The sequence below is a fragment of the Takifugu flavidus genome, chromosome 2 (assembly GCF_003711565.1).
Source record: "Takifugu flavidus isolate HTHZ2018 chromosome 2, ASM371156v2, whole genome shotgun sequence".
NCBI classification, from domain to species: Eukaryota; Metazoa; Chordata; class Actinopteri; order Tetraodontiformes; family Tetraodontidae; genus Takifugu; species Takifugu flavidus.
In genome coordinates this window covers 5,875,754-5,903,487 of record NC_079521.1, presented here as the reverse complement: position 1 = coordinate 5,903,487, position 27,734 = coordinate 5,875,754, and the positions used below count along the sequence as shown (strand labels likewise).

Sequence of the window (27,734 nt, the reverse complement as noted above, 5' to 3'; positions counted from 1 at the left end):
TTCCCCCCTTTCCTCCCTCTCTCCTCCCTCTCCTCCTCTCCTCTCTCTTCCTCCCTCTTCTCCCCTCTCTCCTCTCTCTCTCCATCCCTCTCTCCCTTTTCCTCTCTCTCTCTTGCCGCTCTCCTCTCTCTCTACACTCTCCCTCTCTCCTCTCTTCCCTCTCCTCCTCTCTCCTCCCCACTCTCTCCTGTCCCTCTCTCTCTCCTCTCTCACTTCCTCCATCTCTCCTCCTCTCCTATCCTCTCCTCTCCTCCTCCTCTTCCTCTCTCTCCCCTCCTCTCCTCTCCTCTCCTCTCCTCTCCTCCCTCTGAAGTTACCATGTTTCCTCTTTTGTCTGCTCAAACTGAACATGTTCACAAACCAACAAATCAGGTTAAGCAATGTAAATGAACACAAATAATCTCATTTTCGAGTTCTCTTTCTTTATTATAAGTGCATTTTACTCTGTTCAGAGCTCATTTTTGGTCTTTTTGGGGTCACTCAGTCACTGTTTGGAGTGGATTCATTCATCTGGGTCACTGCTGCATCAGATGGGACCAGACAATGATTGATTTTTAGATGATAATCCCAACCTGGGATTTGGTGTAAGCGGGGGGCTCCTACCCCTGGAGAAAACACTGACAGGAAGCCAAATCCTCTTGTCCATGCGAGCATGTGATGTTCAGACAGGACGGTATTTATATGGCTGTTACATAAACAGAATATTCCGGAGTATTGTGTGTTTCTTTGACTGTTTGTGTTGTGTCATATATGGATCAGGACATTCTGATTTTACAATTTAAATCACAAACCACTACCAACCTTTTGGTCTAAGGTTTCTTATGAAAGGCTGGAATCATCCAAGAGAAGGTTCCCTAAATTTTAAACGTACGCGGAGCTGCAGTCAGTTTCAACATTTGAATGAATCTGTGAACAAGCGTGTCGAGGCTGTCCGGCTGACATCCCCCCTCCAGAGTCACACTGGATCTCCCCACCAGCAGAAACCTGATCACTTTTCACACTGCTTTGATCTCTTTTATTCTTCCCTTTGGTGCTTTGACAATCGGCCTTTTTTCAAGTCTGCACCTTTTTTCATTTGACTTTCTTCAGCAACTTTCATTCAGGAGAGAACGCGTCTCTTTCCAATCCATTGCCCCCCCTCAAAATACATACATTTTATTTCATTTACCATTGGCATGACTCTGACAAACCACTGCTATCACTTTTAAACACTCAAATCCACCCAATATAACTGAAGTAATAACTGTTGTGAGCACAATTACATAAATAAATAGATATTTGATGGTCTATTGATTTAATATACATATAGAGAGAGAAAATGTCAGAGAGGCAGAGATGAGAGAAGATAAAGACACTGAGTGGAGGAGTGAAAATGGGAGAAGAGAGGAGGGGGGGGTGTGTTGTGTAAAATGCTCCGATGGAGCCACCATTACACACACACACACACACACACACACAGTCACGCAAAGTTGAAGGTATAATTCTGAAGTCCTCTCTTCCTTTTGCAACACATAAAGTGTGTGTGTGTGTGTGTGTGTGTGTGTGTGTGTGTGTTTCTGAGCACTACATTAACTGTGGGTTACTTATTTGCTGTTAGCTTTGTCATTGAGGTTGTTCCATGATTGGAAAACGCACACAGCTCTGATTCTGATTTCGATTCTGATTCTGAGTATTAAAAGAGTCAAAATCCAGTTGTATGAATGTGATGACATTTAGATTTGAAGATCTGGTCACTTCTTTTTATTCATCGCTATAGAAACCGCAGCACAGTGTGAGTAAAAAAGAGAAGAGCATTAAAAAGAAGGAGATGAAACCAGAGAAGTCATGAGTGTCGGGACCTCCGAGTCTATTTCAGTTCCAGTGGCTGAATCTGCCCCGTTATTGCAGCAGAATGGAGTTGGTTCCACCCCCACAATCACATTTACAGGATTACACACACACACACATCTGCTGGTTGCTGCTAATTACAACGATTTTAGAAAAATAGAAAACACAATTTGATAGTTTTGTTGCATCAACATCACATTATAGAAAAATTCAATTTACAGAAACTGAATCAAAGTGCAAAAAGGCTGAAAAGTCCAAAATAAACAGTTAGTACAGAAATACACACAGGTTACATAAGGCAGGTGGGGAGTCAAGTGTGTGAAAGGATCCTTTACATTTCTAATGGAATCCCATGAAAACCTGAACAATATTGCTCCTGCAGTGTGTTTGGATATAATGAGTCCTCCGTGGAGTTGTTCCGTACTTACTCTGACCTGATATCGGCACGTCAGCACCGTGTTCTTTGTCCTGCTTGTCCGTTAGATCATACAGAAATATTTAATATCGTTCACTCACATGCATGTCAGCATTTCTATGACAACCTAAAAGTGTTGCAGCATTCTGAGAGGAGCAGAATAACCACCACTTTTGAATCACTACTTCTAATCTCTTTTTTTTAGTTGATATTTCAGATTTGATGACATGTTTGTTGTTTGTGAGTGTGTTTTGCTGTTGAGAGTCCTGAAGCGTGCCAACTGGAAGTGTAATCTGTTTACACAGGGATTAGATGAGAGGATGAACTGCAACAGAGAATTAAAGGAAGGAAGGAAGGAAGGAAGGAAGGAAGGAAGGAAGGAAGGAAGGAAGGAAGGAAGGAAGGAAGGAAGGAAGGAAGGAAGGGTCGCTCTCTGAGGATTAAATCTCTCAGAGAGACACTGGAGTGATTCAACACCAAGTCCCACAGCCACACTCCATCCATGCTGAGTGATTAAATAATGCACTCCATGATTGTTTTATCACTGGCTGAATTAATCTGAGGTTGAGCAGAAATTCTTTGGGACTCGTCCTGGACCCACACCAGCAGCTTTCACTTCTGTAATGCTGAGTCACCGCTCTGTGTGACTCTGTTCTTTTTTCTCAGGACAACGGTTTGTCTTCATTTATTCTTCCTTTGGTTCTTTATGTTTGTTAGTCACCTAAGTCCTGACGAGGTCTTTCAGAAAACTACCGAGAAATATGTGAATGATGAACCTCTAGGGCTCACGAGGGAATTTAACCACCAACTCAGATTAGCAGCTCCAGCAGGGGAACCAGGGATGGCCCTTATCTCTGCTGTAGCTGATGCTGGGGGGGATGATTGGAGGGACCGGGGCTTTACTGTCGGGGGATTAAAGCAGGTGACTTTTGGTCACCTGTTTATTTCTCTCCATTTTGCCCCACTGCCACCCCCATTTATGCCCCCAGGAGCGATATGCACAAACCCATTACAAGATGTTTCCGATTGCCCTGACTCCCCCTGATGAGCCAACATTTCAATTTCAAAAATGTTCACTGTCACGAAAGGTAAAGTTGTACCTGTTCTGGGAGGAAAAGCAGCTTTAATAAAGGTTTTTGTTTTTTGCCGAAGCTCAAATGGTAGTTAAATAATCTACAATGCTTGGTCCTCACAGGTAGAGTGAAAACAACACTGTACGTGTGACAGGTGGAAATAAGTAATATATAACTTCAAGATTTCAATGTGACCAATAACAAAAGCACACACTGTTAGAGCCAGTGTGCTTCCATTTAGGGAAAATTATTATTATTGTTGTTGCTGCCATTAGTTGTTACTATAACAAGTAAATAATCAATCAATCATTCAGAAGAGGAGGCTTCTGCTGTAAATGTCACATCCACAGGAACATAGCGGAGCCCCGCTGAGGCTGCAGCCGCTCTTTCTGTCCGGGATAGTGTGAGTGGTGATAGATCCTCTTCTTCAGGCTTTGTGTCATTTGGAATATTTATTGTTGCTTCCTTACAGAGCAGGAACCCACCAGAATGAAAATGAAAGAATGTGGCCAAACGAATTCACCCAGCTGGAGTCACGGCTCCATAGATGGACATCAGTGGATTTGGACTTCAGATCCAAATCATCCCAGTAGTTGGTTCTGCTGGGCTCCAGTTCCCCCTCAGGGGGGATTGTATAGGCCAGCTTCCACCCAGGTGAACCATCCAGACAAAACGGGCTTTTCCATCAGCACCGAGGATGCACTTGTTATTTGTTCCTGCAACTTAAAGCACATAATACTAAATGACTGTTGCACATCTGCCCAGCATTTGAAGCCACAATGAGTCAAATATGTGCTTTTCTAACAGAAGCTTGTGTAATTCATGGAATATTGACTATGTTGTGCAGCATTAAGGCCTGATCATCCCTTCATTCCTGCACTTATTGACTTATCCGCTGCTGTAAACCAGTGTGAAAACCTCCCATGTTTTATTCAAGATTGCACAAAGCTGCCATGTCATCTCCCAATTTACACAACACTAAGCTGGAAAACCTTGATTTCATACGTGCGGCCCACAGAGATGTCCACCTATCGGCAGCACTGCTGGACGTAGGAGGACTCCAGGAAACCTCCACACGGCTACACTGTCCCTTTTTGATGGAGCGATGGTTCATCAGCTGCAGGTTTAGTTTGGTTTCTGCATCTGTGAGCAGAATCTGCAACAGTCCCGCTGCGTTGGGGCATCTCCAGCTGCACCATCACTGCTGCAGCACTGCTGCAATCATCACACGTCCTCTGAGATCACTCATGTCCTCCATCATCTCATCAGTCCCATCCTCTCTCCTCATCACCTGTTCACTTGTTCACGCTTTAATATTTTAGGTCTGTTGGGCTCCAGATGACCTTCTGAATTTTACATGATAGTGATAAAGATAGTAGAGCACAGTGTTAATTACTCCTTCTCCCCTCTTTCCCCCCACTTCTGCACCTCTTGTCCTCTTTCCTCCTGTCCTCCCTTCTCTGATCCTTTCAGCTCCTCCGGTGATCCGGCTGTCGGTGAACGATACAGTGGTGGTGGACCCCGGGCAGGACGTTCTCCTCAACTGTGAGATTATTGCCGGGTTCCCCGCCCCTACCGTGACCTGGTCACGCTACCCGGGCCCCCTACCCCTCAGTGCTCAGGTCCGGGGGCCAATGCTCTTCTTGCGGGCGGTCACTCCCGCTGATGCTGGCTTCTACAACTGCAGCGCTGTCAACAACGTGGGCAACCCTGCTCGCAAGAATGTCAACCTCATCGTCAGGAGTAAGTGCACGTTTCTGAGGGCACTGGGTGGTTTGATGGGCCTGCTGGGGATTTGGTTCTGCCCTCATGAGTCCGACAGAAGCGCCTCCAGCAGCATTGAGCTCTCGTGTGAATCTTGTCAGAAAGGCAGGTTAAGTATCCCTCCAGTCTACCTCCCCTCTCGTTAAAGCACAACCTCTTCAATATTCCTCCCCTCCAGCTATTTTTAGCTCTTTAATCATTTTGGCTCCCTCCAATTAGTGAGAGTGTAGTGGAAGCAATTAGAGACACTCTCCTCTGTTAGTTAACACCGAGACAACGTTTGCTGGATGGCTTTCTGCTGTTAGCTTAATGGTCCTGATCGCACCGTCACACCAACACAGATGGTGAGTGGGACACGCGAGCACACAACCCCACAGACACACACCAACACACAAACACACACACACTCGCACACACATCAAGACACATGCACCAAAAAACACACACACACACACACACACACACACCAGGTAAAGTAGCAGACCATACGGTCATTGCTTCCATTCATGACTCCGCCCTAGCATCTTGTTAACAAGCCTGAAAAGAGGGTAAATCAAGCGTTCCTCTCCTCCCGTCGCCCGACTCTCTCCCCCCGCTGGTTGAACACGCAGCTGTTTTGTATTCAACATGGGGATCTGTTGGGGAAACACAGTCTTTGAAAGTGAAAATTGAATGTGACAGTGTAAGAGTTAGTCTTTGTCCTTGATTGTCTCGCCCTCTCCCTCCCTGTTCGTGTCCCTGTTATTTTAGTCTCCGTCTTGTTCATTTTCTCTCCTTTCTTCATAATTTCCTTCTTGATTTGTTGGCGGTTTTCTCCTAATTCCTTTTGGGGGTTTGTCATTCTGCTCCTGCTTCGATACCTCTGTCACAGATCCATCTGTTCTCCTCTGTCTAGTTTACTTTTTTGGCGTTCGTCACATCCCTGAACCTGAACTATTTATCTCGCCTTGGCAGCCATGACCAACCTGACCTTCCAGATTACCCCCGACTCCAACAAAGACAGCGAGACCATCCAAATGGGCCGTGACCTCAAGCTGTCCTGTCACGTGGACGCGACTCCGCAGGACAAGGTCAACTACAGCTGGTACAAAAACAGCGCACCCGTCTTCAACTCAGAGAGCCTGATCATCCTACGCAGTGATCCCGACATGGCGCCCGGCACCAGCAGCCTGGAGATCATTGACATGAAGTTTCGGGATTTGGCCACCTACAGCTGCATGGCCAACTTTCCAGGCAGCAGAGTCCCGGAGCTCCGCGTAGATGTCAACATTTCTCAGAATGGCGGTAAGTTTCTGGCAGTACTCTGTGGAGCTGAGCTGAAGATGCTCAATAGAACATTCTGCACCCCTCTTCAGGTACGTCACCAATCAAAGGTGCATTAACAGCATTAGAATTCAAGACTGTGAGTTGATGTAAAGTAATACATTTAATGTTCCCGCTGGTGCTGCATTGGGGTCATTTACAAATGCAGCTAAATTCCTTTTTTAAAACTTTAACTTGAACTTTAACTTTAAACTAAATTACATCACATCTGTCAGATGATTCATTCACTTATATTTACACACATTTCTTTTATATTTAAGCTTATAGTAACAGTGCATCGAATTAACCTATGTGGACAAACGATCCTTTTTCTTCAAATTAATCACACGACTGCTCTGGATTCATTTAGATTAGTAACAATTCATTATCATTTAACAGGTTTGGTGTCCAGACACCAAAACAAAAAACTTTGTAAAGCCCATATCCATGACTATCTTGTTGGGTTGCACTTCTTTGGTGTTTGGCAAAGGTGTCAATTTTTCGGCAGTGCCAATGTTGTGTGAAGCAAACACCAAATGTTCCTTCTGCAGCGGTTGCATTGTCATCATGCCGTTCGATGTTTTCTGTAGCTACAGGCCCCATGGTCAGTGCCAATAGGTGCTTAGAGTTGTCGATGTTGATCGGTTCCTCGCCTGTGAGTGGAATTGTACATGTGCGTTATTTCTGCATTAATTGCATTAAAAATGTTAATGAAATCAATTATACAGACTGATTCATGTGAATCAACATGTTCATTTTGACAGGCCTGGTGGTAAAAGGGTGCTTCTGTGCTACTTGTCTCCCTCAGTCTCTCCTCCAGTGCTGTCCGTTCCGCCGGGAGGGCAGGTGGTCAGCGTGCAAGAGGGAGGTAACACTGAGCTGGTGTGCCTGGTGGTGGATGGCAAACCGCGCCCACCAGTACTGTGGTCACGGGCAGAGAAGGACCTGTTGATGCCTGGAGGAAGGTCTGTAACCGAGACACCCGACGGCCGTTTGAGAATGAGGAACGTCAGCCGCGACATGATGGGAGTGTACCGGTGCCAGACTGCACCGTACAACGGGCTAAACATCAAACGCAGAGAGGCACAAGTGCAGCTGAATGTGCAGTGTAAGTCTATCAGATGAAGCCCAACCCAGCACCACCGTGGAGGTGGTCTGCTGTCACCTACCATTACTGCTGCCTCACGTCTGCTCCTAACAACAGACAGCTTTGACATGAATCTTTAATCAGTTCTTGACAAAGGTAACAGCTAAGAGTGTCGTAGTAACGTCAGAGCTGCGGGAGTGCATTATGAATGAAAGGTTAACCAGAGAAAAAAAGACGACTGAATGCAGCAATTTAGCCCTCAGATCTTAACAGCTGTTTCATCCATCAGGATACAGGAAAATCCTGCAGTAACAGAGGTAGGGACATGTTGCTTTTATTCACCCTCAACTGTGCAACATTTGCACACAAGCTGAAATGGTTGTAATCTACAGACGGAGGAGTTTCTGCTAGTGGGAAGAGCCTGAGAAAGAAGTCGGGTCATCCGACTGCAGCTCCAAAGCAGTTTTTCTCATGATTTCTTCCCCTTTGTGAGGACACCAGTGGCTTTGTCATTATTCTGCTCCCAGAGGATGAGCTTTGACAAAGGTGCAGGATCTGACGCATCATTCCAACACTTCCTCCTCTTCTCCCATGTGGTTCCCTGCTTTTACCTTCTCCTTGGATGTGTGACTGTGCTGAGACACTTCAGACTCTTCCACTCATGCAGAGCTGCAAAGGGTGAAATACGGCTTTAATTTAGGTTTTTCTGGAAGCTACAAAGTAATGCACACAAGCTTTGGGGATCCCCACCCGCCCAATCGGCTCGTAACAAATCATTTGTCAGCTCTGCTGGTGGCTGCTTCTTGGATGCCTCCAACAAATCTGGTAGAAAGCAATCGCTCTTGCAGAAGCTGGAGGTTACATCCCTAAATAAAAAAAAGGCAGCGAGAAAAATGGGCACATGTTACGCAGATGTGCAGTTGGTCCTCATGCATATGCATTCCTCCACCTCCCTGATGAATTGACGTCTGTGAGCGGCAGTGCTGTTTTCATGTAGGAACATGTAACGTTGGGAGAAATCAGACACAATAAGTTTGACAGAAGATTCAGGCTAAAAATTCAAGGCTAAACCTCGTTTTGAGTCTGAAGCAACTTCAGCTAAATACCCTCTTGATCCAAATCAGAGGTATCTTCAAAGCTCTTCAATATTCATTCAACCATTTAGAACGCCCCCTAGTGTCCCCCGTGAACTAGTTCAAGCTAAAAGGGTGATATTAAAAATGAAACATACATGATCCCAAACACAGACAGAAAGTGAGAGTTTGAATTAAACATGTGAAGCGATATGTTCGCCATGAAGGTTCACGCTGGAAATATGCAAGTCTGGAAGGTCCCAGAACATCCTCACACAGGATATTAGACATCTAAACATGTAAACAGCTCACCTTCATTATATCTGGACATTTTACACCACATTGAACTGAAGTAATATGCAGAGAATTAATGTAAAACTCCAACTGAGTCAAAAGTTTATTGTCACAGTGACACTCAAATCATATTTTTCACTTTTATTTTTTCACGAAGTTTGACGTCTCAGACCAATAAAAGTCTGTTTTGGGCCTTTGCTGCCTGTATTTATTTGCTACAACACAAATTATGAACAAATGTACTTGTTTTACTGTTTCAGGCCATTTTCTTTCATTCAGTTTTAGTCACTTTTCAAACCCAAGGCTACTGTGAGTATGGTTTTCAGTTCTAAAAAAAAAGCGTATCCTGGAACCAAGAGTGTCTGACTGGGGATAATGTGGCCAGTATCAGCAGTTGTTCTTCTCTCCCAGAAGGATTTATAGAGCTTGCTAATGTACGGGACGGACCAGTGCCTTGACCGAGGTTGATTACTGGAGCATGTGGCCGCCCCATGCTGGACGGAGAGATGACACAGATACATGAACGGAGTCAGAGAGAAACGCTGTGGAGAGCGTCGAACAGAAAAGAGTCAGGTTAGGGATGTGAGAAAAGGAGACTGGATCGAGTTAAAAGTACTGAAAAACAATTAGTCTTTGGAATTACAGCTTTTCATTCATCGGTTTGGTGATTCGTTGCTTCATCAGCTGAAGATTTCCATGTCCAAGTCTATGCTGCTCCTCCTGTCCCTCCTCTGCTCCCCCCCAGAGAGCCTTTCTTTCTTCCTCATTCCCATTTTCATCATCATCAATCAGCTGCCTGCCGGCCATGAGGCGGGATCTCTCGCCATCTTCCTGCATCCCACGTCGTCTGGCTCCTTCCCCAGCTCCCACACTCCATCATCGACTTCTCTCACTTTCCCTCCACACCTTCCCTATCGTTTGTCTTGCTCGTTGTCTCCTGCTTTAAAGCTGCCTCCCCCATCCCCCCAGCTTCATGTAAATTGATTTGCTCTTTGTGTAATGCAAATGTTTGGCTAAGTCAGTGTTGCATCCTCAGTAGAATCCGTTCAGCCGTGTGTTTACATGGATTCTGCTCACCGCACTATACAACACTGCTTTGTCTTGTTGCTCCTGAAAGTCTCGGTGCTGCACAGAGAAACTGTAGGGAATTTTAAAAAAATACGCAACTTTGATAGTGAAGAATTCCCAGAATATGGGGGAAGTCCTACAACGTGTAATTCATGTCATGGTTTATGGACTGACCACAGACCTGCGAGGCTTCTTCCTCCACATCTACTCTGGTCTCACATTCTGCCTGCTTTTTCATACCCTTGCCGTCTGCTCCCAAAGTCAGGCAGCCATCAGTATGCACGTTTGTCGTTTGGCAGGAGTGAGGTGTGTGACCACACACTAATCAGTCCGCAGGATTTATAGCGTGACCTTTGACCACAGGGGGCCGCCGTGATCGCAGGACAAATGAAACGATTTTAAGAGGTCAAATGAGACGTTTGCGCCAAAATATTTTTTTTACCTGTTAATAAAACCCAGATTTTATTATAAATAAAGATATAGTGCTGCAGTACATTTTATTAGCTTTAACAAATTTATTGAAGCTGTAATTTCAATTTCAGAGTATTTGGATCTTTAATATGACCTCACAGATTTGAGCAGTTAAAAGTCCTGTAAATCAAACATTTGACCTCTAATATGAAGTTAAAACAATAAAGTTCAATAGTAAAACAAGAATCTAGTAACAGTTGGAATGTTTTTTTAGCCATGATATTACACCTCACCTGAAGATTAAATGGAACTGGTGTATGAGATCAGTCGTATTCCTCTCTAATTCTTCCTGGAGGTGACCACGTTGTATCAACATCATGTCTTTTTCTTCCTCCTACGTCAGCTTTTGTCCTGTCTCTCCTCTTCTGTGTAGCTCAACCCATCTGTTTAAATTAAAAGAATAATCTAGATTAGACCGTAATTACATATCTGTGCCTGATAAACTTGATTCATATGAGAGTCAGATCATTCCACCTCACCTTCTGGGGGCCATAATGGTTAGCATGACAATAGCATCATTAGCATCTTGTCTCTAGTGACAATTAGCCAGGAGCGAGCAAGTGGCAGTGTCATTTGGCTGCATTACTGCAGCTGACCTCAGGGCGATGGCAGCTAGCCTGCCATTAACCGCAGAGTCACAGCGCACTGACGGCAGGTTAATTACAGCTGCTTGGTGAAGTTTAGCAGCTGGGATGTGATTGCAGGCTATTTGGGGGGTTGGGGCAGACATACCACCAAAAATAACAAGACAGGAAAAATGAGGCAGGAGTAATGATAACATCTGGTTACCGCTGCAGCAAACATCATTTGTTATAGTATATTTTTGCTTTCATTGTTCATAATGGAAATGTCGCCTCCTTTAAATGCTTTAATACAAAATAATGGATTGAAATGATTCGATTTACCTCAAAAGACAGAAATCTTAAAAAAAAAGGCCACTTTATTTTCCTCTTATTTATTTCCTCTAATTTATATGTTGCATTGATGTGTGTGCGTCTTACATCTGACAGAAATATTGGTGCATTCATAAATAAACCTGGTCCTTAGCAGCCACCATAGGCTCTCACAAACTCTTGAGAATATTACAAACTTGACCTTTAATTGGGTTTTTTTGCTTAATTGAATCTGAAAAACTGCAGTTTTTACAGCTGTAGTAGTGAAGTGAATACACAAGACCACCTGACATTAACTGGAAACATTTTTGTCTGCATAGATCCTCCCATTCTTGACCCAGTGTTCCAGGACTTGCGCTCCAGGAACTACCAGATGGTGACCCTGAGGTGTGCGGTCCTGCGATCAAACCCACCTCGCCTCACTGACATCCGCTGGTTTCGTAATGGCGAGTTCATCCGTATACCCATGCCAGACCTGAAAGAGACGCCGGAGCTACAGTTCAAGCTGGAACCCAGAAACAATGGCTCCTATGAATGCCGAGTCAGCAACAGCATTGGAATGTCAACGTGCACATTTAATGTTTCCAGTAAGTGTGTCTGCTTACAACCCTAACTAGCTTAATGAACACTTACGTTGGTGACACCCATTTCTCTTCTTTCCACAGCAAAACCCTACAACGCCGAGTTCTACTTTGACACGCCCAACCCGGTCCGGATCCAAAAAGGAAACAACTACTCGTACAACCTGCAGTGGACTCAGAGAGATCCGGAGGCCACTGATCCAATCATCGGCTTCTGGCTCATTGTCCGAAAGGTGAAGGTTTACACCTAACAACAGGGAGGGAGCAGAACACACACGCTCATCAGAACATGCACCCATCAGAACACGCACGCTCATTCAAGATTCAAGATTCAAGATGTACTTTATTCATCCCCGTAGCGAAATTGAATTGTAGTAGCAGCCTAACGTGGATTCATATAACTGTCTAGGTTTTGTATTTACAAAGTATAGAAATAGAATAAATAAATACAAATAAGATTAGAACATTATAAGCATATATATATAATATATACATAATATAGTATATACATATTATAAGAATTATAAGCATATATACATAAATATAGAATAAAATAGAAATAAAATTACAACATAAATAGTAAACAATTATTGTTATTGAATTGGTTTGGATGAATTATAGAGTCTGATGGCGGACGGCACAAATGACTTCCTGTACCGTTCCTTCGAGCAGCGAGGCTGCAGGAGTCTGTTGCTGAAGCTGCTTCTCAGTTTGTCCACTGTGTTATGGAGGGGGTGGGAGGGACTGTCCATGATTGTCCGCAATTTCAACACCATTCTGTCCTTCACCACCTCGTCCAGGTTTGCAAGATTACAGCCAACAACAGACCCTGCCTTTTTAATGAGTTTGTTAAGTCTGTTGGCATCCTTAGCTTTAATGCCTGCACCCCAGCACACTACAGCATAGAAGATGGTGCTAGCCATGACAGACTGACAGAACATGTGGAGCATCCTGCTGCAAACACTGAAGGACCTGAGTCTCCTGAGGAAATAGAGTCTGCTCATGGCCTTCTTGTAGACAGCATCGGTGTTTGTGGACCACTCCAGTTTATTGTCCAGCTGAACACCCAGGAACTTGTAAGATGGGACTATTTCCACATCTTTTCCACTAATGCAGACTGGTGAGGGTGGGGACTTGCTTTTACTGAAATCCACCACCATCTCCTTTGTCTTGGACACGTTGAGCTGCAGGTGGTTCTCCCTGCTCCACCTAACAAATCTATCCACAAGATCCCTGTATTCATCCTCTTGTCCATTCTCACTCAGCCGACTATGGCTGTGTCATCCGGGTACTTCTGGAGGTGACATGTCTCAGAGTGGTACTGGAAGTCAGCTGTGTAGGTGGTGAACAGAAAGGGGGAGAGCACAGTTCCTTGGGGAGCCCCTGTGTTGCTCATCAGGGGGTCGGACACAGCTCCGCAGTGTCACAAACTGTGGCTGACCTGTCAGGTAGTCCTCGATCCAAGAAACAAGGGGAGCATCCATCTGCATGTTCTCCAACTTAGCCCTCAGCAGTCTTGGTTGGATGGTGTTGAAGGCAGAAGAGAAGTCAAAGAACATGACCCGCACTGTGGTGTTCAGGCACTGTGGTGTTCAGGCTCCCTACATTCCATCACTGTGGAGAGTGGACTTAAGGGAGGCATGATTGAAGTCTCCTGTGATGAGAATAAAGGCTCCGGGATGTTTAGTCTGCAGGTCAGCCGTGACAGAGTGAATAACGTCACAGGCCGTGTTCGCTTTACCGGTCGGAGGAATATAAACGGTGATGGCGATGACATTAGTAAGCTCCCGTGGCAAATAGTATGGACGGAGTCCGATAGCAATAAGTTCCACGTCGGGACTGCACACGCGCTCCTTGACGTGAATATACACCGAGTTGCACCACCTGTTGCTAATGAACACGGCCAGTCCCCCTCCTTTCTTCTTACCGGCTGCGGTGTTGTTTCGTTCCACTCGCACAGTGCTGAAACCAGCGATCATCACATTAGAGTCCGGTATCAGTCCGTGGAGCCATGTCTCTGTGAAAAACATGATACTGGCCTCTCTGTACTCCCGCTATGTCTGTGTGAGCGCCTCCAGCTCGTCCATCGTATTTGCCAGGGACCTGACATTTCCCGTTATGACCGCGGGGATGCAGGGTTTAAAACGTCGCCTCTTCATCCTCTGTTTAACCCCAGCCTTACTCCCTCGTTGTTTCCTCCTCAGCTCCTTCGGGAAAATTTAAAAAAAGAACAATTAAGTGTAGGGAGCTGCTACTACTGGCTGCTGCCTGGGACAGCGCCATTTCTCAGAACAATCACTCACCAGAACGCGCACCCATCAGAACCCGCACGCTCATCAGAACACGCACGCATATCAGAACACGCATCCATCAGAACATGCATGTGTGTCAGAACATGCACGTTCATCAGAACCCGCACGCTCATCAGAACACGCATCCATCAGAACATGCATGTGTGTCAGAACACGCACGTTCATCAGAACACGCACCCATCAGAACACGCCCGCTCATCAGAACACGCATGCATATCAGAACACGCACCCATCAGAACACGCATACTCATCAGAACGTGCACCTATCAGAACGCACACTCATCAGAACATGCACGCTCATCAGAACATGCATGCTCATAAGAACACTCACCCATCAGAACGCGCACCCATCAGAACACGCACACTCATCAGAACACGCACACTCATCAGAACACGCACACTCATCAGAACACGCACACTCATCAGAACATGCACGCTAATCAGAAAATGCACTCATCGAAACACGCACACACATCAGAACACGCACGCTCATCATAACAAGCACGCTGATCAGAACACATTCATTTGACTCATTACTGTACAATGTACGTAGCAATGTACATAACATAAGAGTCTTTTTATTTTTATTTTTTCTTTTAGTACTTTTCTGTATTGTACACCACGGGCTACCGCTGTTACGTGCAATTTCCCCGATGTGGGATCAATAAAGTATTTTATCCTTATCCTTATAAATGTTCAGCATGGACGTGTGTTTTATTGACAAGTAGACACTTCTTGTGTAATCAAGGGTGCACGTTCCAATAGGCACAAGGATTTATGAGTTTGTAAAGTGAGAGGCACAATCAATGCACAGAATTAGAAACACTCACAACTCCTGTCCTTCCTACAATGATTATCTCTTATTTACTAAAAAAACAACCCCGTTTCCTCCAACAGATCTATCTGATGCAGTTCTGTGCAGGGTATCTTTATCCAGAAAGCTCTTGCACACTGTTGCCCTCACAATGCTTCCAGTAAAAGAAACTCAGCAGTAGAACAGCAGCACTAATGGTTAGAGCTCACATCTCTCCATTTTAACGCTAGATTATAAAATGAGCTCTGCTAAGGTGGTGTCTCAGGAGGGAAGGTGAACAAATAGAAGCTGTTTTTCCATTATGGCCCCGCTGAACTCACCAACTGTCCTCCAGACACAAACATGCTGCTGCAGACTGAAACATGCTAATATGTCAGCCTCCCTGGCTAAGCTATGTTTTGTAATTGGCAGTGAATCAACATCATCTTGTTGCAAACTCTACAACTCCTGTTACCTTCCATCCTCTCTACTGGTCCACTGGTGCATTTTGCTTGCGTCTCTCAGGAATTAGCTCATTTCATTACTGCTAAATGTTTCGGACCAGAGAAGTCACAAGGTCTTACAGATTCTGTTAGAGGTCAAAGCTAGCAATGAATATGTTTTAAATGGCTGAAGTGAGCCCTGAAGCTATTTTGTGGGATCATCGAAGCACAGTAACTCCTGCAAACAGGGCAGCAGGAGCAACATGTTCCTGTTGGGGAGTCCAGACTTCTTTCTTGCACCACAACTGGGACCTCAAAAAGGTCATATGCTTCAAAACTTCAGGGGTAACTTCAGTCCACCATGGTGGCAGGGGGGACCAGCTTGCCTTAGTTGTGTGAACAGCTAATTCTTCTCCCACTTTGAAAGTTGTCATCGTACATGCTGAGGTACGACTCCACAGGGAGAGGAGGGACACAGTCACTGGCCTGGAGGCACATTTCATTTGGTTTTATGAGAGCTCTCAGCCTCTTTCTGCTCTCTGTCTTCTATTCTTCCCCTCAGTCATTCCAACACTTCTTGCTGTTCCCCCTTGTGCTCCTCTTTCCTCTCTCATGCCTCCTCTCTACTTCCTTCCTTCTCTGAAAGAGCTCAAAAGTGCAGCGGGAATGGCCTTCAGTGTTGAAGTGCAGCCACCGTGTCAGCGTTAGAATAACGAAATACCTTAATTGGCAGTTTAGGAGTTATTAAATGTTGTTAATGGCAAGTTTCATATGCATTCTCATGTGTAAATCAAAAAGTGACAAAAAAAATAGCTAGAGGAAGGTAGCGAGTGAAAGGGTGTGAAAAAGAATAGCTGCAAATTAAAAAAAAACAACAACAACCTCCCCCCTACACAGTATTGAACAGAGGAGCCTGTTCAGATGTAATACCATCTCAATTTCACAACCTATCTATTACTGTAACACATTCTCCAGCTCATCGTCTTAACAGTCAATCTTTTTAACACTCACAAAATGAAGGAGAGGCTCACAGGGGAGACGAGCAGACACGGAGGGAATAAAAGGGAAATGAGCTCATATAGAGGAGCCGACTTCAGCTCTGAGCAGCACTCCACACCTCCTCTGTTAGCAGTATATAGTTATTCTATCTCTTGGTTTGCTAGGTTTGTTTGGAACCACTTGTTCACCTCCAGAACGTGCACATTTAGCCAGTTTACTGCTGACACTAGCTGGGTGTGGAGCATCACGTGCTAATGCAGTTGTGTTGTGACTGCAGGGGTTTCCAGGTCACAATTTGGTCAGACATGTTAGGATATTGATGTGGACAAAAAGGACAAATCTCTAAATTTGTGACAATTTCAGAGCTTTTACATTGGCCCAGTGTGTGTGTGTGTGTGGTGTGTGTGTGTGTATGTGTAGTGAGGACCTAAACACACATTTCAATAGCAAAGTGAGGACATTTGATGGCATTTGAGGACATCTTGGACACTTCAGAGGTCTGTTTAAGGTTTGAACTGGGTCATTGTAAGAGTCTGGGGAATGAATTATGTTACTATCACAAAGATAGAAACCACAACCCTGTTAATGTTTTATTACATTTATTCTGACCTCATTTAAATGTTGTAATAGTTTTTTGAAATCACTAAAGTGACTGAAATCATCACAGAATCACTTCTAACCAACCCAGTGTTTTACCTACCGTGTTAGTTTGTTTGAGGTCATTTAATAATAGTTGGCTCCGTAAATAAAAAAAGCCACTTAAACTTTCATTGTCACATGCTGTGTAATAATTTAACACTTACTTAGTAAAGTGTTTGTGCCCTTTTAACATCGACTTACACTCAAATTCATTCATACAAACATTTACCCAGCTCATTCTGCAGCTGAATAATAATGAGAAAGAGACAGCGTTCATGTAATATGCATAGAGAACATTAACACACAGACTTCTGAGGAGCTGCATCTATATATGCGTGCTCCTACCTCATGATACAAGTATTGCAAGTATTTCTACACACACAGTGTTTCTACACACACACATACACACACAGAGAGTGATGTGCTATAAATCTCTTCTGGATCAATGTTAAAGTGAGAGTCAGAAGATTTTAGCATCGGCTGCAGGTAAAGAAGATGGTCTTTGTGTGTTAGTGATTCTCCGTGTGAGCCACAGCGTGTCGGCCACTGACGCCAGAAGGGACCACACATGTCTGAATCAGATGTGACGGAACGCCAGTGTGTGTGAGGCCCCACAAAGACAACGGGCTGGATCATCTAGACAGTGTTTTTCACTGGGTCTTCATGATCCTGTCATCAGATTCAGCAAAAAGTCTTCAGTGTGAGCAAATGAGCACGCTTATGTGTGTGTGTGAGGGAGAGAGATTTTGGCTGTGTGTGAGCCACTGTAAATACCCGTGTGTTAATTTTCTTTCACAGATCTGATCTGATGATTCACAGATCTGTTCGCTACTGTGTGAATATATGAGTATATCTGCATATGTATCTGCATGAATTATTCATATACCTGATTAATGTACATTTCAAGCTTATTGTGAGCGTAGTAATTTTTCATATATATGATAATAGGATTTGTCTGTGACTGAGTGCAGCAGGAGGAGCAGGTGGGTGTAGTTCTGACCTGAGGCCAGGTCAGACGCTGCCAACACAACTTTGTTCATGCACAAAAGAGAAACATTGTGTCCAAATGTGAGACAGAAGTGTCGAGAGAGAGCAGCACAAAGAGGAGTAATAATAAATCAACCTGATTTCCCACAAAACATTTTTATAGCTTGTCAGAGATTTGAGGTTAATTTTTGCATCCTGTTGAGGATCTAAAGTCTGTGAGCATTCCATTTAAATGTGCTTAGCTGTCATTCCTGCACTACTGTCTCCTCCAGAGAGATGAGCCCATTTCTTCAGAGTTGACTCCGTTCACTGGGAATGACTGGTGTCAGGAGGAGCCCCCTCCCACAGTGAGGACTGGTCTGACTGACATCAGCATCGCTGTGGGTCCTCAGGGACGTCTGCAGGGGCCCCAGCAGCTGTTAACAAACAGCTTTTGGTCTAGTTGAGCCTCAGATCTTCCACTAGGAATCTGCTGGCTGGTATTGAGTCTTAGCTGAGGATCAAAGGTGATCATGTCAGAATCTTTCAGCTCAGTCAGGATCTGAAGCTGGAACAGCCAAAATAGCTAATTAACGCCCACGCAACTGGCTAATACTGTATGCATATAGTAAATTCATTTAGGGATGAATAATGAATGGTGGATGTAGAGATTTCTACAGTGCACACACGCAGACACAGAACACATTGCAAATGCTACTGCATGCATCATCTGATAATTGCATGCTGTGGGTGTACTAGGGTGAAGTGGTAAAGTGGCTGACCTAATGCATTAGATTAAGCTCACTGTCAGGTGTTGGTAAGTAGCTGGGATCAGAAGCAGATACAGAGCTAATGGATCCAGCTCTCTGTGGGTGGAATAATGCATCAAGCATAGCTTTGTTAAAAGTAGTGCTGCAAAAAAACCACTCCTGACTTAACTTGAAATACAAGGAGAAACCTGGACTGCATCACATCTGAACTCATACAGTTTTGATCTAACGGCAATCTGGTAACAGTTTGCACATTAGTGTTTATGGTCTTGCTGCATTCTGGAGTTTTCACCTGCCAGAAGAAATCCTCCATTTATTATTTTTAGGGCGTCACATAAATCATCAAAACCAACCAGGAAAGAAAATCACTCTAATTGTCAGAGACCTTTCACAAAGGTTCCCCTCTAATCCAACCTAGAATAATACGTTTATCGCAGCTTGTAGCCACAGACGCTCTGGCACCATTATTTAATAACTAATAACTGCAACATTACGTGCTTCCAGAGCTGTTAGCGCCACAGGAAGTAGAACAGACATGTCCTCTGTCTGTATCTGACGGAACAACACTGCACCTGCTCTCTCCAAAACAGTGGGGAAAACTTCCATTTTGCAGAAGGCTTAAGGAGGGCCTTATCCTTCCACAGGTATTATTCGGTCCTTCAGGTTACTGGTGGTTCCTATCCCAGCCCAACACTGATGGAGGAACTACATCAGATTTGAAAATACTTAAGATACCTTCTGACCTACTGCATTCCTGTGTAACAAACACACCCAGGCAAGGGTTCTGACAAATTCTACTGTTGTCTTTTTGGCGCAAAAGGAGCTGCTCAAACCTCATTGGTGATACATCATTCTAGGTGGCCATGTTTGCTGCATTTAAACCTGTTTATGATATATTTTATGACTGTTTTATATTTAATTTGTTCTTGATTTCCAGAACAAGCAGAATGTGTTGTTGAAGCAGATCGATCTCAGGGGTAAAGAACCAGAAAAGGGGGTGTTGATGTCCCACACAATATCAGACCTGAAAATCCCTTTGGCCTACGAAGTCCGGCTGGCCCCCATCACCACCTACTGTACCGGGGACTACATCAGTCGCACCATACAGTACTCAGAACGTGTGTGCCATTTTATGTAGTTTGCTTTCCATCTGATTCAAAGAGAAAGTATACTTATCTGACATGTAATCCATATTATTCTCTTACAGCTTACACCTACCCAAGACCTTCAGGTGAGCTCTTTAGCTGTTTTCTCCTGGGTTATGCTGGCTTGAGCTTGTTTTGTGTCTGGAGTAGGTGGATCTTAGATGTTCTGCTAATTATGTTAGGACGCAATATCTCTAGGCTGGCCAGCCAAGTTTTCATGGTTTTCTTAGTCAATTTTAAGGGTAGGTGATTAGGCCGAGGAAGCCATGGCGGCTCCACCAAATTTGTTAATATAGTTTGATGGTGATGATTCCACCTTAGACCGGTTACTGGTGTGGTTCTTTAAAATAAATAATCCGAACTCAAGAGTTTAAAGTGCATTGCTCTATTATTCTTGACTGTCTTTTCACCGCCTGACATCGCTCCCCTGCCTATTCTGCCCTCTGTCTGTCTTTCTTAGCCAATTGTATCTGGTTTATTTTCTTCATTAAGAGATACGCAGCGCTCCTCTGGCAGGAGTGGCAGTTGGCTCCACCAGGGCGAGACAATTAAAACAACAGCAGATTGGAACAGACTGCTCGAACAACACTGCAAATTGAAATGAGTGCATGTATTGGAGTGGGTCTTGAATCGTAATAAATTAGCTTTATAGCAAACATGCACAGTGGTCATGGGGAGCGCCGGCGTGTGCATCCTCCCCGCTGCTATCAGCCAGGCCTTGAATGAATCTATCACATTGGATGGTTTGTGAGAGCAGCTGCTGTGTTTGCATACATAGCTTTTCCAGCCGTCACGCCAATGCCCACCGTAAAGTCAAAAATGTGCGATAATTTCTGTTGTAAAGTCTGTCTGAGTCTCATGAAGACATCAGCTCACAGGTTGCTGTGTGAAGAAATGTGGGTGACATATATCAGAATACATATAATGTGAAATCCATATATTTCATACGATTGACACACCTCCCACACTGAGCCTGTCATCTCGTACATGAGCACAGTGATTTTAAATTCATGTAGGGATATTTTAGAGCTTCAGTTTCCTGGTAAAGCAACACTGCAGGTCTTCTCCTGCTCCCACCCACACGTGGCCCAGGTTGAAAGTTTCAGACATCTGCCACCCTGTCCCCCACCCTGTCTCTCTGAAGTCCACGATAACAGAAATGGGATCAGACAGCAGGAAGTCTGTCAGTGTACAATCTATCGCAAGATCAAATCTTGTTCTCTTTGTATGGAGAATAAAATATAGGACAAAAGGAAATTTTCTTATTGAATGTAGTTTTTAATCTTACAGATGTGCTAAAACTGTATCTTCACTGGCGCACCTGTTGGTAAAACAGCTATTTCCTATGTGCACGTGTCCTAGATCACGTGTGTGGTTTTGAGGATGAGCGGATATGTGGTTTCTCACAAGACCGCAGCGATGTCTTCGACTGGACGAGGCAGAACCACCTGACCCAGAATCCCAAACGATCGGCAAACACCGGCCCGGAAACTGACCGCAGCGGGACCAAGGAGGGTGAGGAGCGGTTCCAATACCTGCTGGAGCGGTTCTGCTCAAGTGTGGAGCCCAAACTTTGTCTCATTGTCTTTTAGGTTACTACATGTACATAGAAGCATCACGTCCACGTGTTCAAGGGGACAAAGCTCGCCTGCTTTCTCCACTTTTTAATGTGACTTCTGTCAGGGGTCCCAAGGGGTCCGGCAGAGTCCCTTACTGCGTGTCTTTCTACTACCACATGAAGGGCAAACATATTGGTGAGTGCAATGACAGAGAATGATAGTCTCAACCACACCTGAGAGCATTCATAGAAAGACATACTGCACACACATGGTCAAAGACAAGCTGCTCAGGCCCACCAGGGCCCCTGGACCTCAGGTTTGATCAACAGCAGCTCCATGGACAAACTGATGAATCTGTGTGTCAGGGGGTGTCTGAGGTTTTCTTCAGTACCTGCTTTGTCATTTGAATCTGGAATTCATGCATTCATGCATGTATGAAAGGCCTCCACAAACAATGTCAGACCCCCACAGCCTAAAGGAAATGATGACCTGACAAATACAGATGAACATTTGAACACACTCACACAACAAAATAGAAACATTTGCAGACATCTCATGTGACCTTAAACTTCACCTTCATATCCACACAACCTGTCGTTTACTCTCAAAATTAACAGTTAAATTTGGCATCAAAGTAATGGGACCAAACATGAGTGACATCCACACGTGTTACACCCCCCTTCCCCTCCCCCCCACACACGCACATGCACACAATACTACTGATTTATGTGCTGGTGGCTCAGGAACGTGCTAGCAGCTGCAGCATTTGTTACACCTTGACCTGTCCTGTCTGAATGGTCCAGCATCTGCAAGGGCACAACATTGGTGTGTGCGTGCGTGTGTGCATGTGTGTGCTTGCATGCACCGACTAAGGGATGGTTTAGTCCATCAGTCAAACCCTCCCAGGATTTCCACAGGTGGACCAAAGACAGCTGACTTTGGCTACTTTTATCAGAGGAACTCGGAAGCGGAACCTCTGCACAATGAGACAAAAAGGAATCTGAGCGAATATTTTAATCCAACTGAACCGTGATTAAACCTGGGTACTATTTTCTCCTATTTCTCCATTGTTGAAAGTTGTAATAAAGGAATCAAAAAAGGAAAGGAAATAAATGAGTTCCTTTGCATCCCATCCTGATTCAGCAGGTGTCGGTAATAGAGAGACTCCAACAATCTTTCTGTGAATGTGGCTGTGTAGTGAAGCTGCAACACTTCATCAGTCTCGCAGTGCTGGTTCACAATTAGAGCATTCTGCTCGCAGCTGCAGCGAGTTCTGCTGCAAGCCCACCCTCAATTTACTCTGTTGTTCTCCTGGTCGGTTCCAATCTGTCGTCACTTTAATTGCCTCACCTTGGCAGATCTTACACTCCTGCCAGGGAGACACAGCGCGACTCTTAATGACGACAAAAGAGGAGTGGAGGATGAGAGAGAGGCGGTCGGGGGGCGCTGTCAGATTTGTAAAAGGGAAAAAGGAGGGTTAATGAGTGTCACAGGGGGAAAGAAGACAGGAGGAATGAAATGCTGGAAGAAATATTCAAGTGGCTCTCATGCTGTTTTTGTGGGTTTTAAATTCAAAACTTTTACCAAGGAAGGAGTCGATTCCTTTGTCTCCGTCCACAATGAGGAGTTCATGCGTTCAGATATCCTGAAAGGCTCATCTTGGATTTTTAATCTTTACCTCTCGAGCAGATTATTATTGATGATTGTTCAAGCATTGTCTTCTGTGATCCAGCCTCAAAGTGCAGATGAACATCTGTTGAGCTTTTTTCCTTTGTTCAGAAAAAAGAGAAAAAACTGACTGGTGTTTTAATAGATTAATAGATTTTTTCTTATATCAAAAGATATTTAAATTGCTATTTCTCTGTGAAAATTAGGCTTAAATAAATGAAACTACTGTGCTTTACCAGTTTGCTTTTTTTATTTGTTTACAAGAACTTCTCTGAGTTTTTCTCTGTCGATTTACTTTTAATATTTCATCAATAAGGTCGAAAGTGGAGGAAGATGCTGCTGCAGGAAGACAGGTGTGATGGACTTTTTACTTTCTGCCAGCTCAAAATGCTCTGCTGAACATCCACAGGAACCCTGGAAGAACCAAGAGGGCAAAATCTGAGAACAGAGGAAAAATGAGCCAGAGCCGTTAGCAGATTGGAGAGTGTGAATGTTCTGCTGGGCTCAACTCTCTGATGCTAAACATCTCAGGGTGCTCAGATGATTGATATAAGGCAGCTGGACGACTTTCAGAAGCTGACCTGCTGCTCTGCTCATTGACTCTTCATACTGGAATGTTTTCAGGGCTTCTACTCTTATTTTTTTTAAATGGAGGAAGAAAACAGTTTGAAGATTTGAAGTTGTGAAACAGGCTGACAAATCAAGACCTTCCCAGGTGATGTCTTTGGTTTTTGTCTACCTCAATGTGTTTCTCTTAGGAGCTGCTGGCAACAGTAATTAACAACATTTAATTAGTGGACTTTGGCAGGAGGGAGTGTTTTATTTTGGCGAGCTTTCTTGGAAGCTCTGGATTATTTTATCTCCTCATATTGGAAATAGGGAGGCTGAGGTTAGAGGGCCCGACCTTTGCATGCTGTGTAGGGTTGTGCTTTAATTAGCTAATACTTTTAATTAGCTTTCTGAAAGCTGTTTTTGTTAAAGTTACCTTGAGTGGCTGTTGCCTCCGTTCAGAAGAGGCTTGTTTTCACCAAGAACAACAATTTGAAAGTCCACTTTATTATGCTGCAGCATGTGGAGTCATTGGTACGACAGCAATCGATGATGGATGGGCTGTCGGACTCTTTTGGTGAAACATTCGACTGTACCAACCTGAACCAGTCTGCTTACACCTGCAGCAAACACCCACACAGGTGAACTAGTTGTCATCTGTAGGGTTGCTTTGGTATCGGTCCACTCCATCAGAACCTCTGGGGTCACTGTCACATTATTATTCTGCCCCATTGCCTTCTGGTACTATTCCTCACATGCAAGGCACCCTCTGGCTGGCAGATAACAGATACTTTAATTTCAGAAGTGTTGTTTGTTGTTGGACAAGGTTTTATTAAAGAAGGATTTAGTTAATCTCAAAATGACCTTGAAGATGCTCCCGAACTGTTTACAGCAAGTTCTGATGATTGCTGTCCGCTGTCCCTCTAAAAATCCAAACATCACATTATTACCGTCTCTTCTTTAGACACCCGACTTTTTAATCGTTCTTTCCTTTTTAAGAGACCAGATTTAGTTTTGGACAGCTGAGACACAATGGTCCATCTGTGGCTGTAACTGTCACCTCAAAACTTGGAAGCTAGGTGAATTTCAGTCGCAAACAATCAGCATCTTTTTTGTGCCAACTCTCCCATTCTAAATGACAGATATGGTCAAAAGTTGGCATAAATCTGCCTTGATTCACTTTTCTTCAGCATTCCATCTTGTTTTTCTCCGTTTTTTCTTAAACTCTGCTCTTCCTGGTAGTCTCAAAGGTGAAATAATTACTGCTGTGTTGCTGTGTTTCAGAGCTCAAAGATGCACTCCTGTTGCACATGTAGCACTAGACTAGCATGTAAAACCAGACCGTACAACGAACGCACACGCACACCTGCCACAGAGACTAACACCCCCACCCTCGCCAACATCGCTGTATTTGTTTGAGCGACTGGTGCTGGGTTAATGTTCCAATTAGCAGCAGGCTGGGAATCGTTAAGAAGATGGATCATTGTCGTAGAGACCAGCCAGAGAAGGAAACCCTTTAGGATTGATTACAATACCTGGAACAGTGGCATTTGTCACTTTTTTTTTTCACTTAATTTTGATTGATTTTTTGGTCAGATTTGCTCTGTACTTACACAAGATTTAAGGTACCATCACAGCTTAACTGTAAATGAAATGATTCAACCATCCACAAATCTGCTTCTCCTTTAGACCCCCTCTCTTAATTTGTCCTCTCCGTTCGCTCTACCACAGGTCTGCTCAATTTATGTCACAGTGCCATAAAAGCAGTTGCTGGATTACCAGTCAGACTGCAGCCACATCAGCACATTCCATTTTCACCTAAATGTCATCCCTATACACTATCTGACATTTGAGCTTCATCCCTTACAAGCCCCATGCATTTCTGGAATGTTCCATTTCTGGGCTGCACAGCTCTGTTTTCAGCTATATGAATAAAATATAGGGCCCTCAAATGCAGCTGCTGGTGCCGCATCCTATTTCCAGTTTGGTGTGTGTTGCCCAAAATATAAGAAGACACTCTTTTTTCCCAGCTGATATAAGGTGGATGGTTTTGACCTTAGTTAGAATATTTGCTGAGGATTCAACTGGTGCCAGAGACAATTGGTCAGAACACAGCTCGTTTCCGTCTCCAGTAAACTGTTGCCAGGCTGCGAACCGTGGTGCAGCTACAGAGATGAAGTCCTTGGTTAGAATCAATAGTCTCTATCTAACATTCTGACTGATAAGGAAAAGGTCTGGAAGGTCAATCAAGTGTGTGGACCTCATTTATTTAGTTATGTCTCTCTCTCTCTCTCTCTCTCTCTCTCTCTCTCTCTCTCTGTCCCTCTCCCCTCTGTCATTCTCTCCCTCTCTTGCTGCCTTTCACAGGAACCCTCAACGTTCTCCTGAGAGTCCGAAGCATTGCTTCCCACACCACTGTGGACTCAGAGGTGTGGACCAAGTCTGGTCATCAGGGCCCAGACTGGAAGAGAGCTTTGTTTGACGTCAGTCCCAGTGGCCCATTTCAGGTAACAGGTTACTTTTTCTGGACAAATGCTAAGCTGACATGAGGGTGGAGAAATTCATCTTCACGGTTTCTTTACAGACTATGGATAAGTTACCTCCTAAAAGTCACTGATGTTAAAAGTATTTTCTTTTGAGGAAACATCCACCTTTTCTTAACCTCCTCCCTGTTTAAAAGCAGACAAGACTTCCGCTGAATAAAATACAAATACTTTTTCCAGCTTTGTTGTTCAAATATGTTTCGAAGTGAAGAGTGGAATCTGATTTAAATATTCAGATTACAAATTGTTTAGCTGACAGGTACTTTTAATGGAATCTGTGTTTCCAGTATATTAAGTCCTATTAATGAACTCTTACAAGTTGGATCTATAAAGATTGTTGGTTGATTTTGTGTAGTTCAGGAAATTAACAGAATTCAGACAATCAAAGCTTTTCAGAAACGAGAGCGCTCACAAGTCCAGCCTGTCCGCCTCAGCAAGGGAGCTAACATAGGTTCCTCTTCAGCCCCGTCGACTCAGCAACCTGGAACTGATCCAAGTCTCCTTCAGAGAGTTGAGATTTCCTTCTGGGCTGGTTATAAAAATTTACCAACTTGTGTCAATAAAAATGGACTTTGAATGTTGAAGCTATTCTCAGACGACCTGCCTGCTGTCATCTCACTAACATCTTTAGATTTATGGATTTTCTGATCAACGGACAGTTTCTTCATTAGTTCAGGCTGACTGCTGGTGAGATTAAGCCAATGAGGAGCTGAAGCTGCCTCCCAGAGGACTATGCTGCTTCCTCGTGGTCTGCTTTAATCTCACACTCTGGCTCAGAACAACACAAATTACAAACAGCCATCCTGTTGAAGCTAATCTGCTGCCAGTGTAATCTGTTTTGGAAGCGAATTGCTTGTTTATGGTCTCAGGAGTTATGCCTTTACATCGGCTCCACGCTGAAGTGAGCACTTATGTTGGTGTTGTGTGTCAGAAGTCTTCTGCAAGGACATTTATGTTCTTTCCTTCAGTTTTTGTTTTCAATGTGTATATAACTTGTCTGTTAGCTGCTTGATGCTAACTCATTAAGGAGTTTTCTAACAGAGAAAGGTGCTGCTCGTCTTTGTGGTTCAGGCCTTTGGTGTTTCCTCCTGACATCAGTCCCTTTGGACTACATGATTAAGTTGACTAAGATCAGTCTAAAGTAATAGTCAGGTGTGATTTAAGCTGTCTGATCTTTCAGCGCATCAGAAGTTCACCAGAAGTTTAATGTTAAAGTGGAATGGCCGCAATCCATCAGGACTTGATGGAAATGGACCGAGACCCATAACAGAAGAAATGTGTGTCTGTTGACACGTCACCTAAATCTGTTTGGTTGTTTGGCTGCAGTCAGCGTGACTCCGCTGGGATGTGGCCAAACACTCCAGATGACTCAGTCCTGTTGTTCCACTGGACAGGATGCTCTCCATTTATCTGTCTCTCTTTCACACACACACACACACACACCTTCTCCAGCTTTTTTTGCTGTGTACTCTTACTGTGCGCTCATCAGCGAGTGTCTTT

General features: G+C 44.1%; 1 protein-coding gene across 5 annotated transcripts in view; it reads left to right on the top strand.

Moving 5' to 3' along the window:
* Positions 1 to 27,734, top strand: part of LOC130521542 (MAM domain-containing glycosylphosphatidylinositol anchor protein 1) — a 109,104-nt gene that overhangs the window by 69,118 nt on the left and 12,252 nt on the right. For 4 of the 5 annotated variants that reach the window (XM_057025161.1, XM_057025162.1, XM_057025160.1 and 1 more), the window contains exons 7-16: positions 4,789 to 5,058; positions 6,034 to 6,363; positions 7,190 to 7,489; positions 11,588 to 11,854; positions 11,933 to 12,081; positions 19,708 to 19,888; positions 19,978 to 20,001; positions 21,278 to 21,430; positions 21,508 to 21,669; positions 26,059 to 26,198. In XM_057025161.1, coding sequence (XP_056881141.1) covers positions 4,789 to 5,058; positions 6,034 to 6,363; positions 7,190 to 7,489; positions 11,588 to 11,854; positions 11,933 to 12,081; positions 19,708 to 19,888; positions 19,978 to 20,001; positions 21,278 to 21,430; positions 21,508 to 21,669; positions 26,059 to 26,198 — 1,976 coding nt within the window. The remainder of the gene's footprint in view (positions 1 to 4,788; positions 5,059 to 6,033; positions 6,364 to 7,189; positions 7,490 to 11,587; positions 11,855 to 11,932; positions 12,082 to 19,707; positions 19,889 to 19,977; positions 20,002 to 21,277; positions 21,431 to 21,507; positions 21,670 to 26,058; positions 26,199 to 27,734) is intronic. The other variant, XM_057025163.1, reaches the window with a different exon arrangement.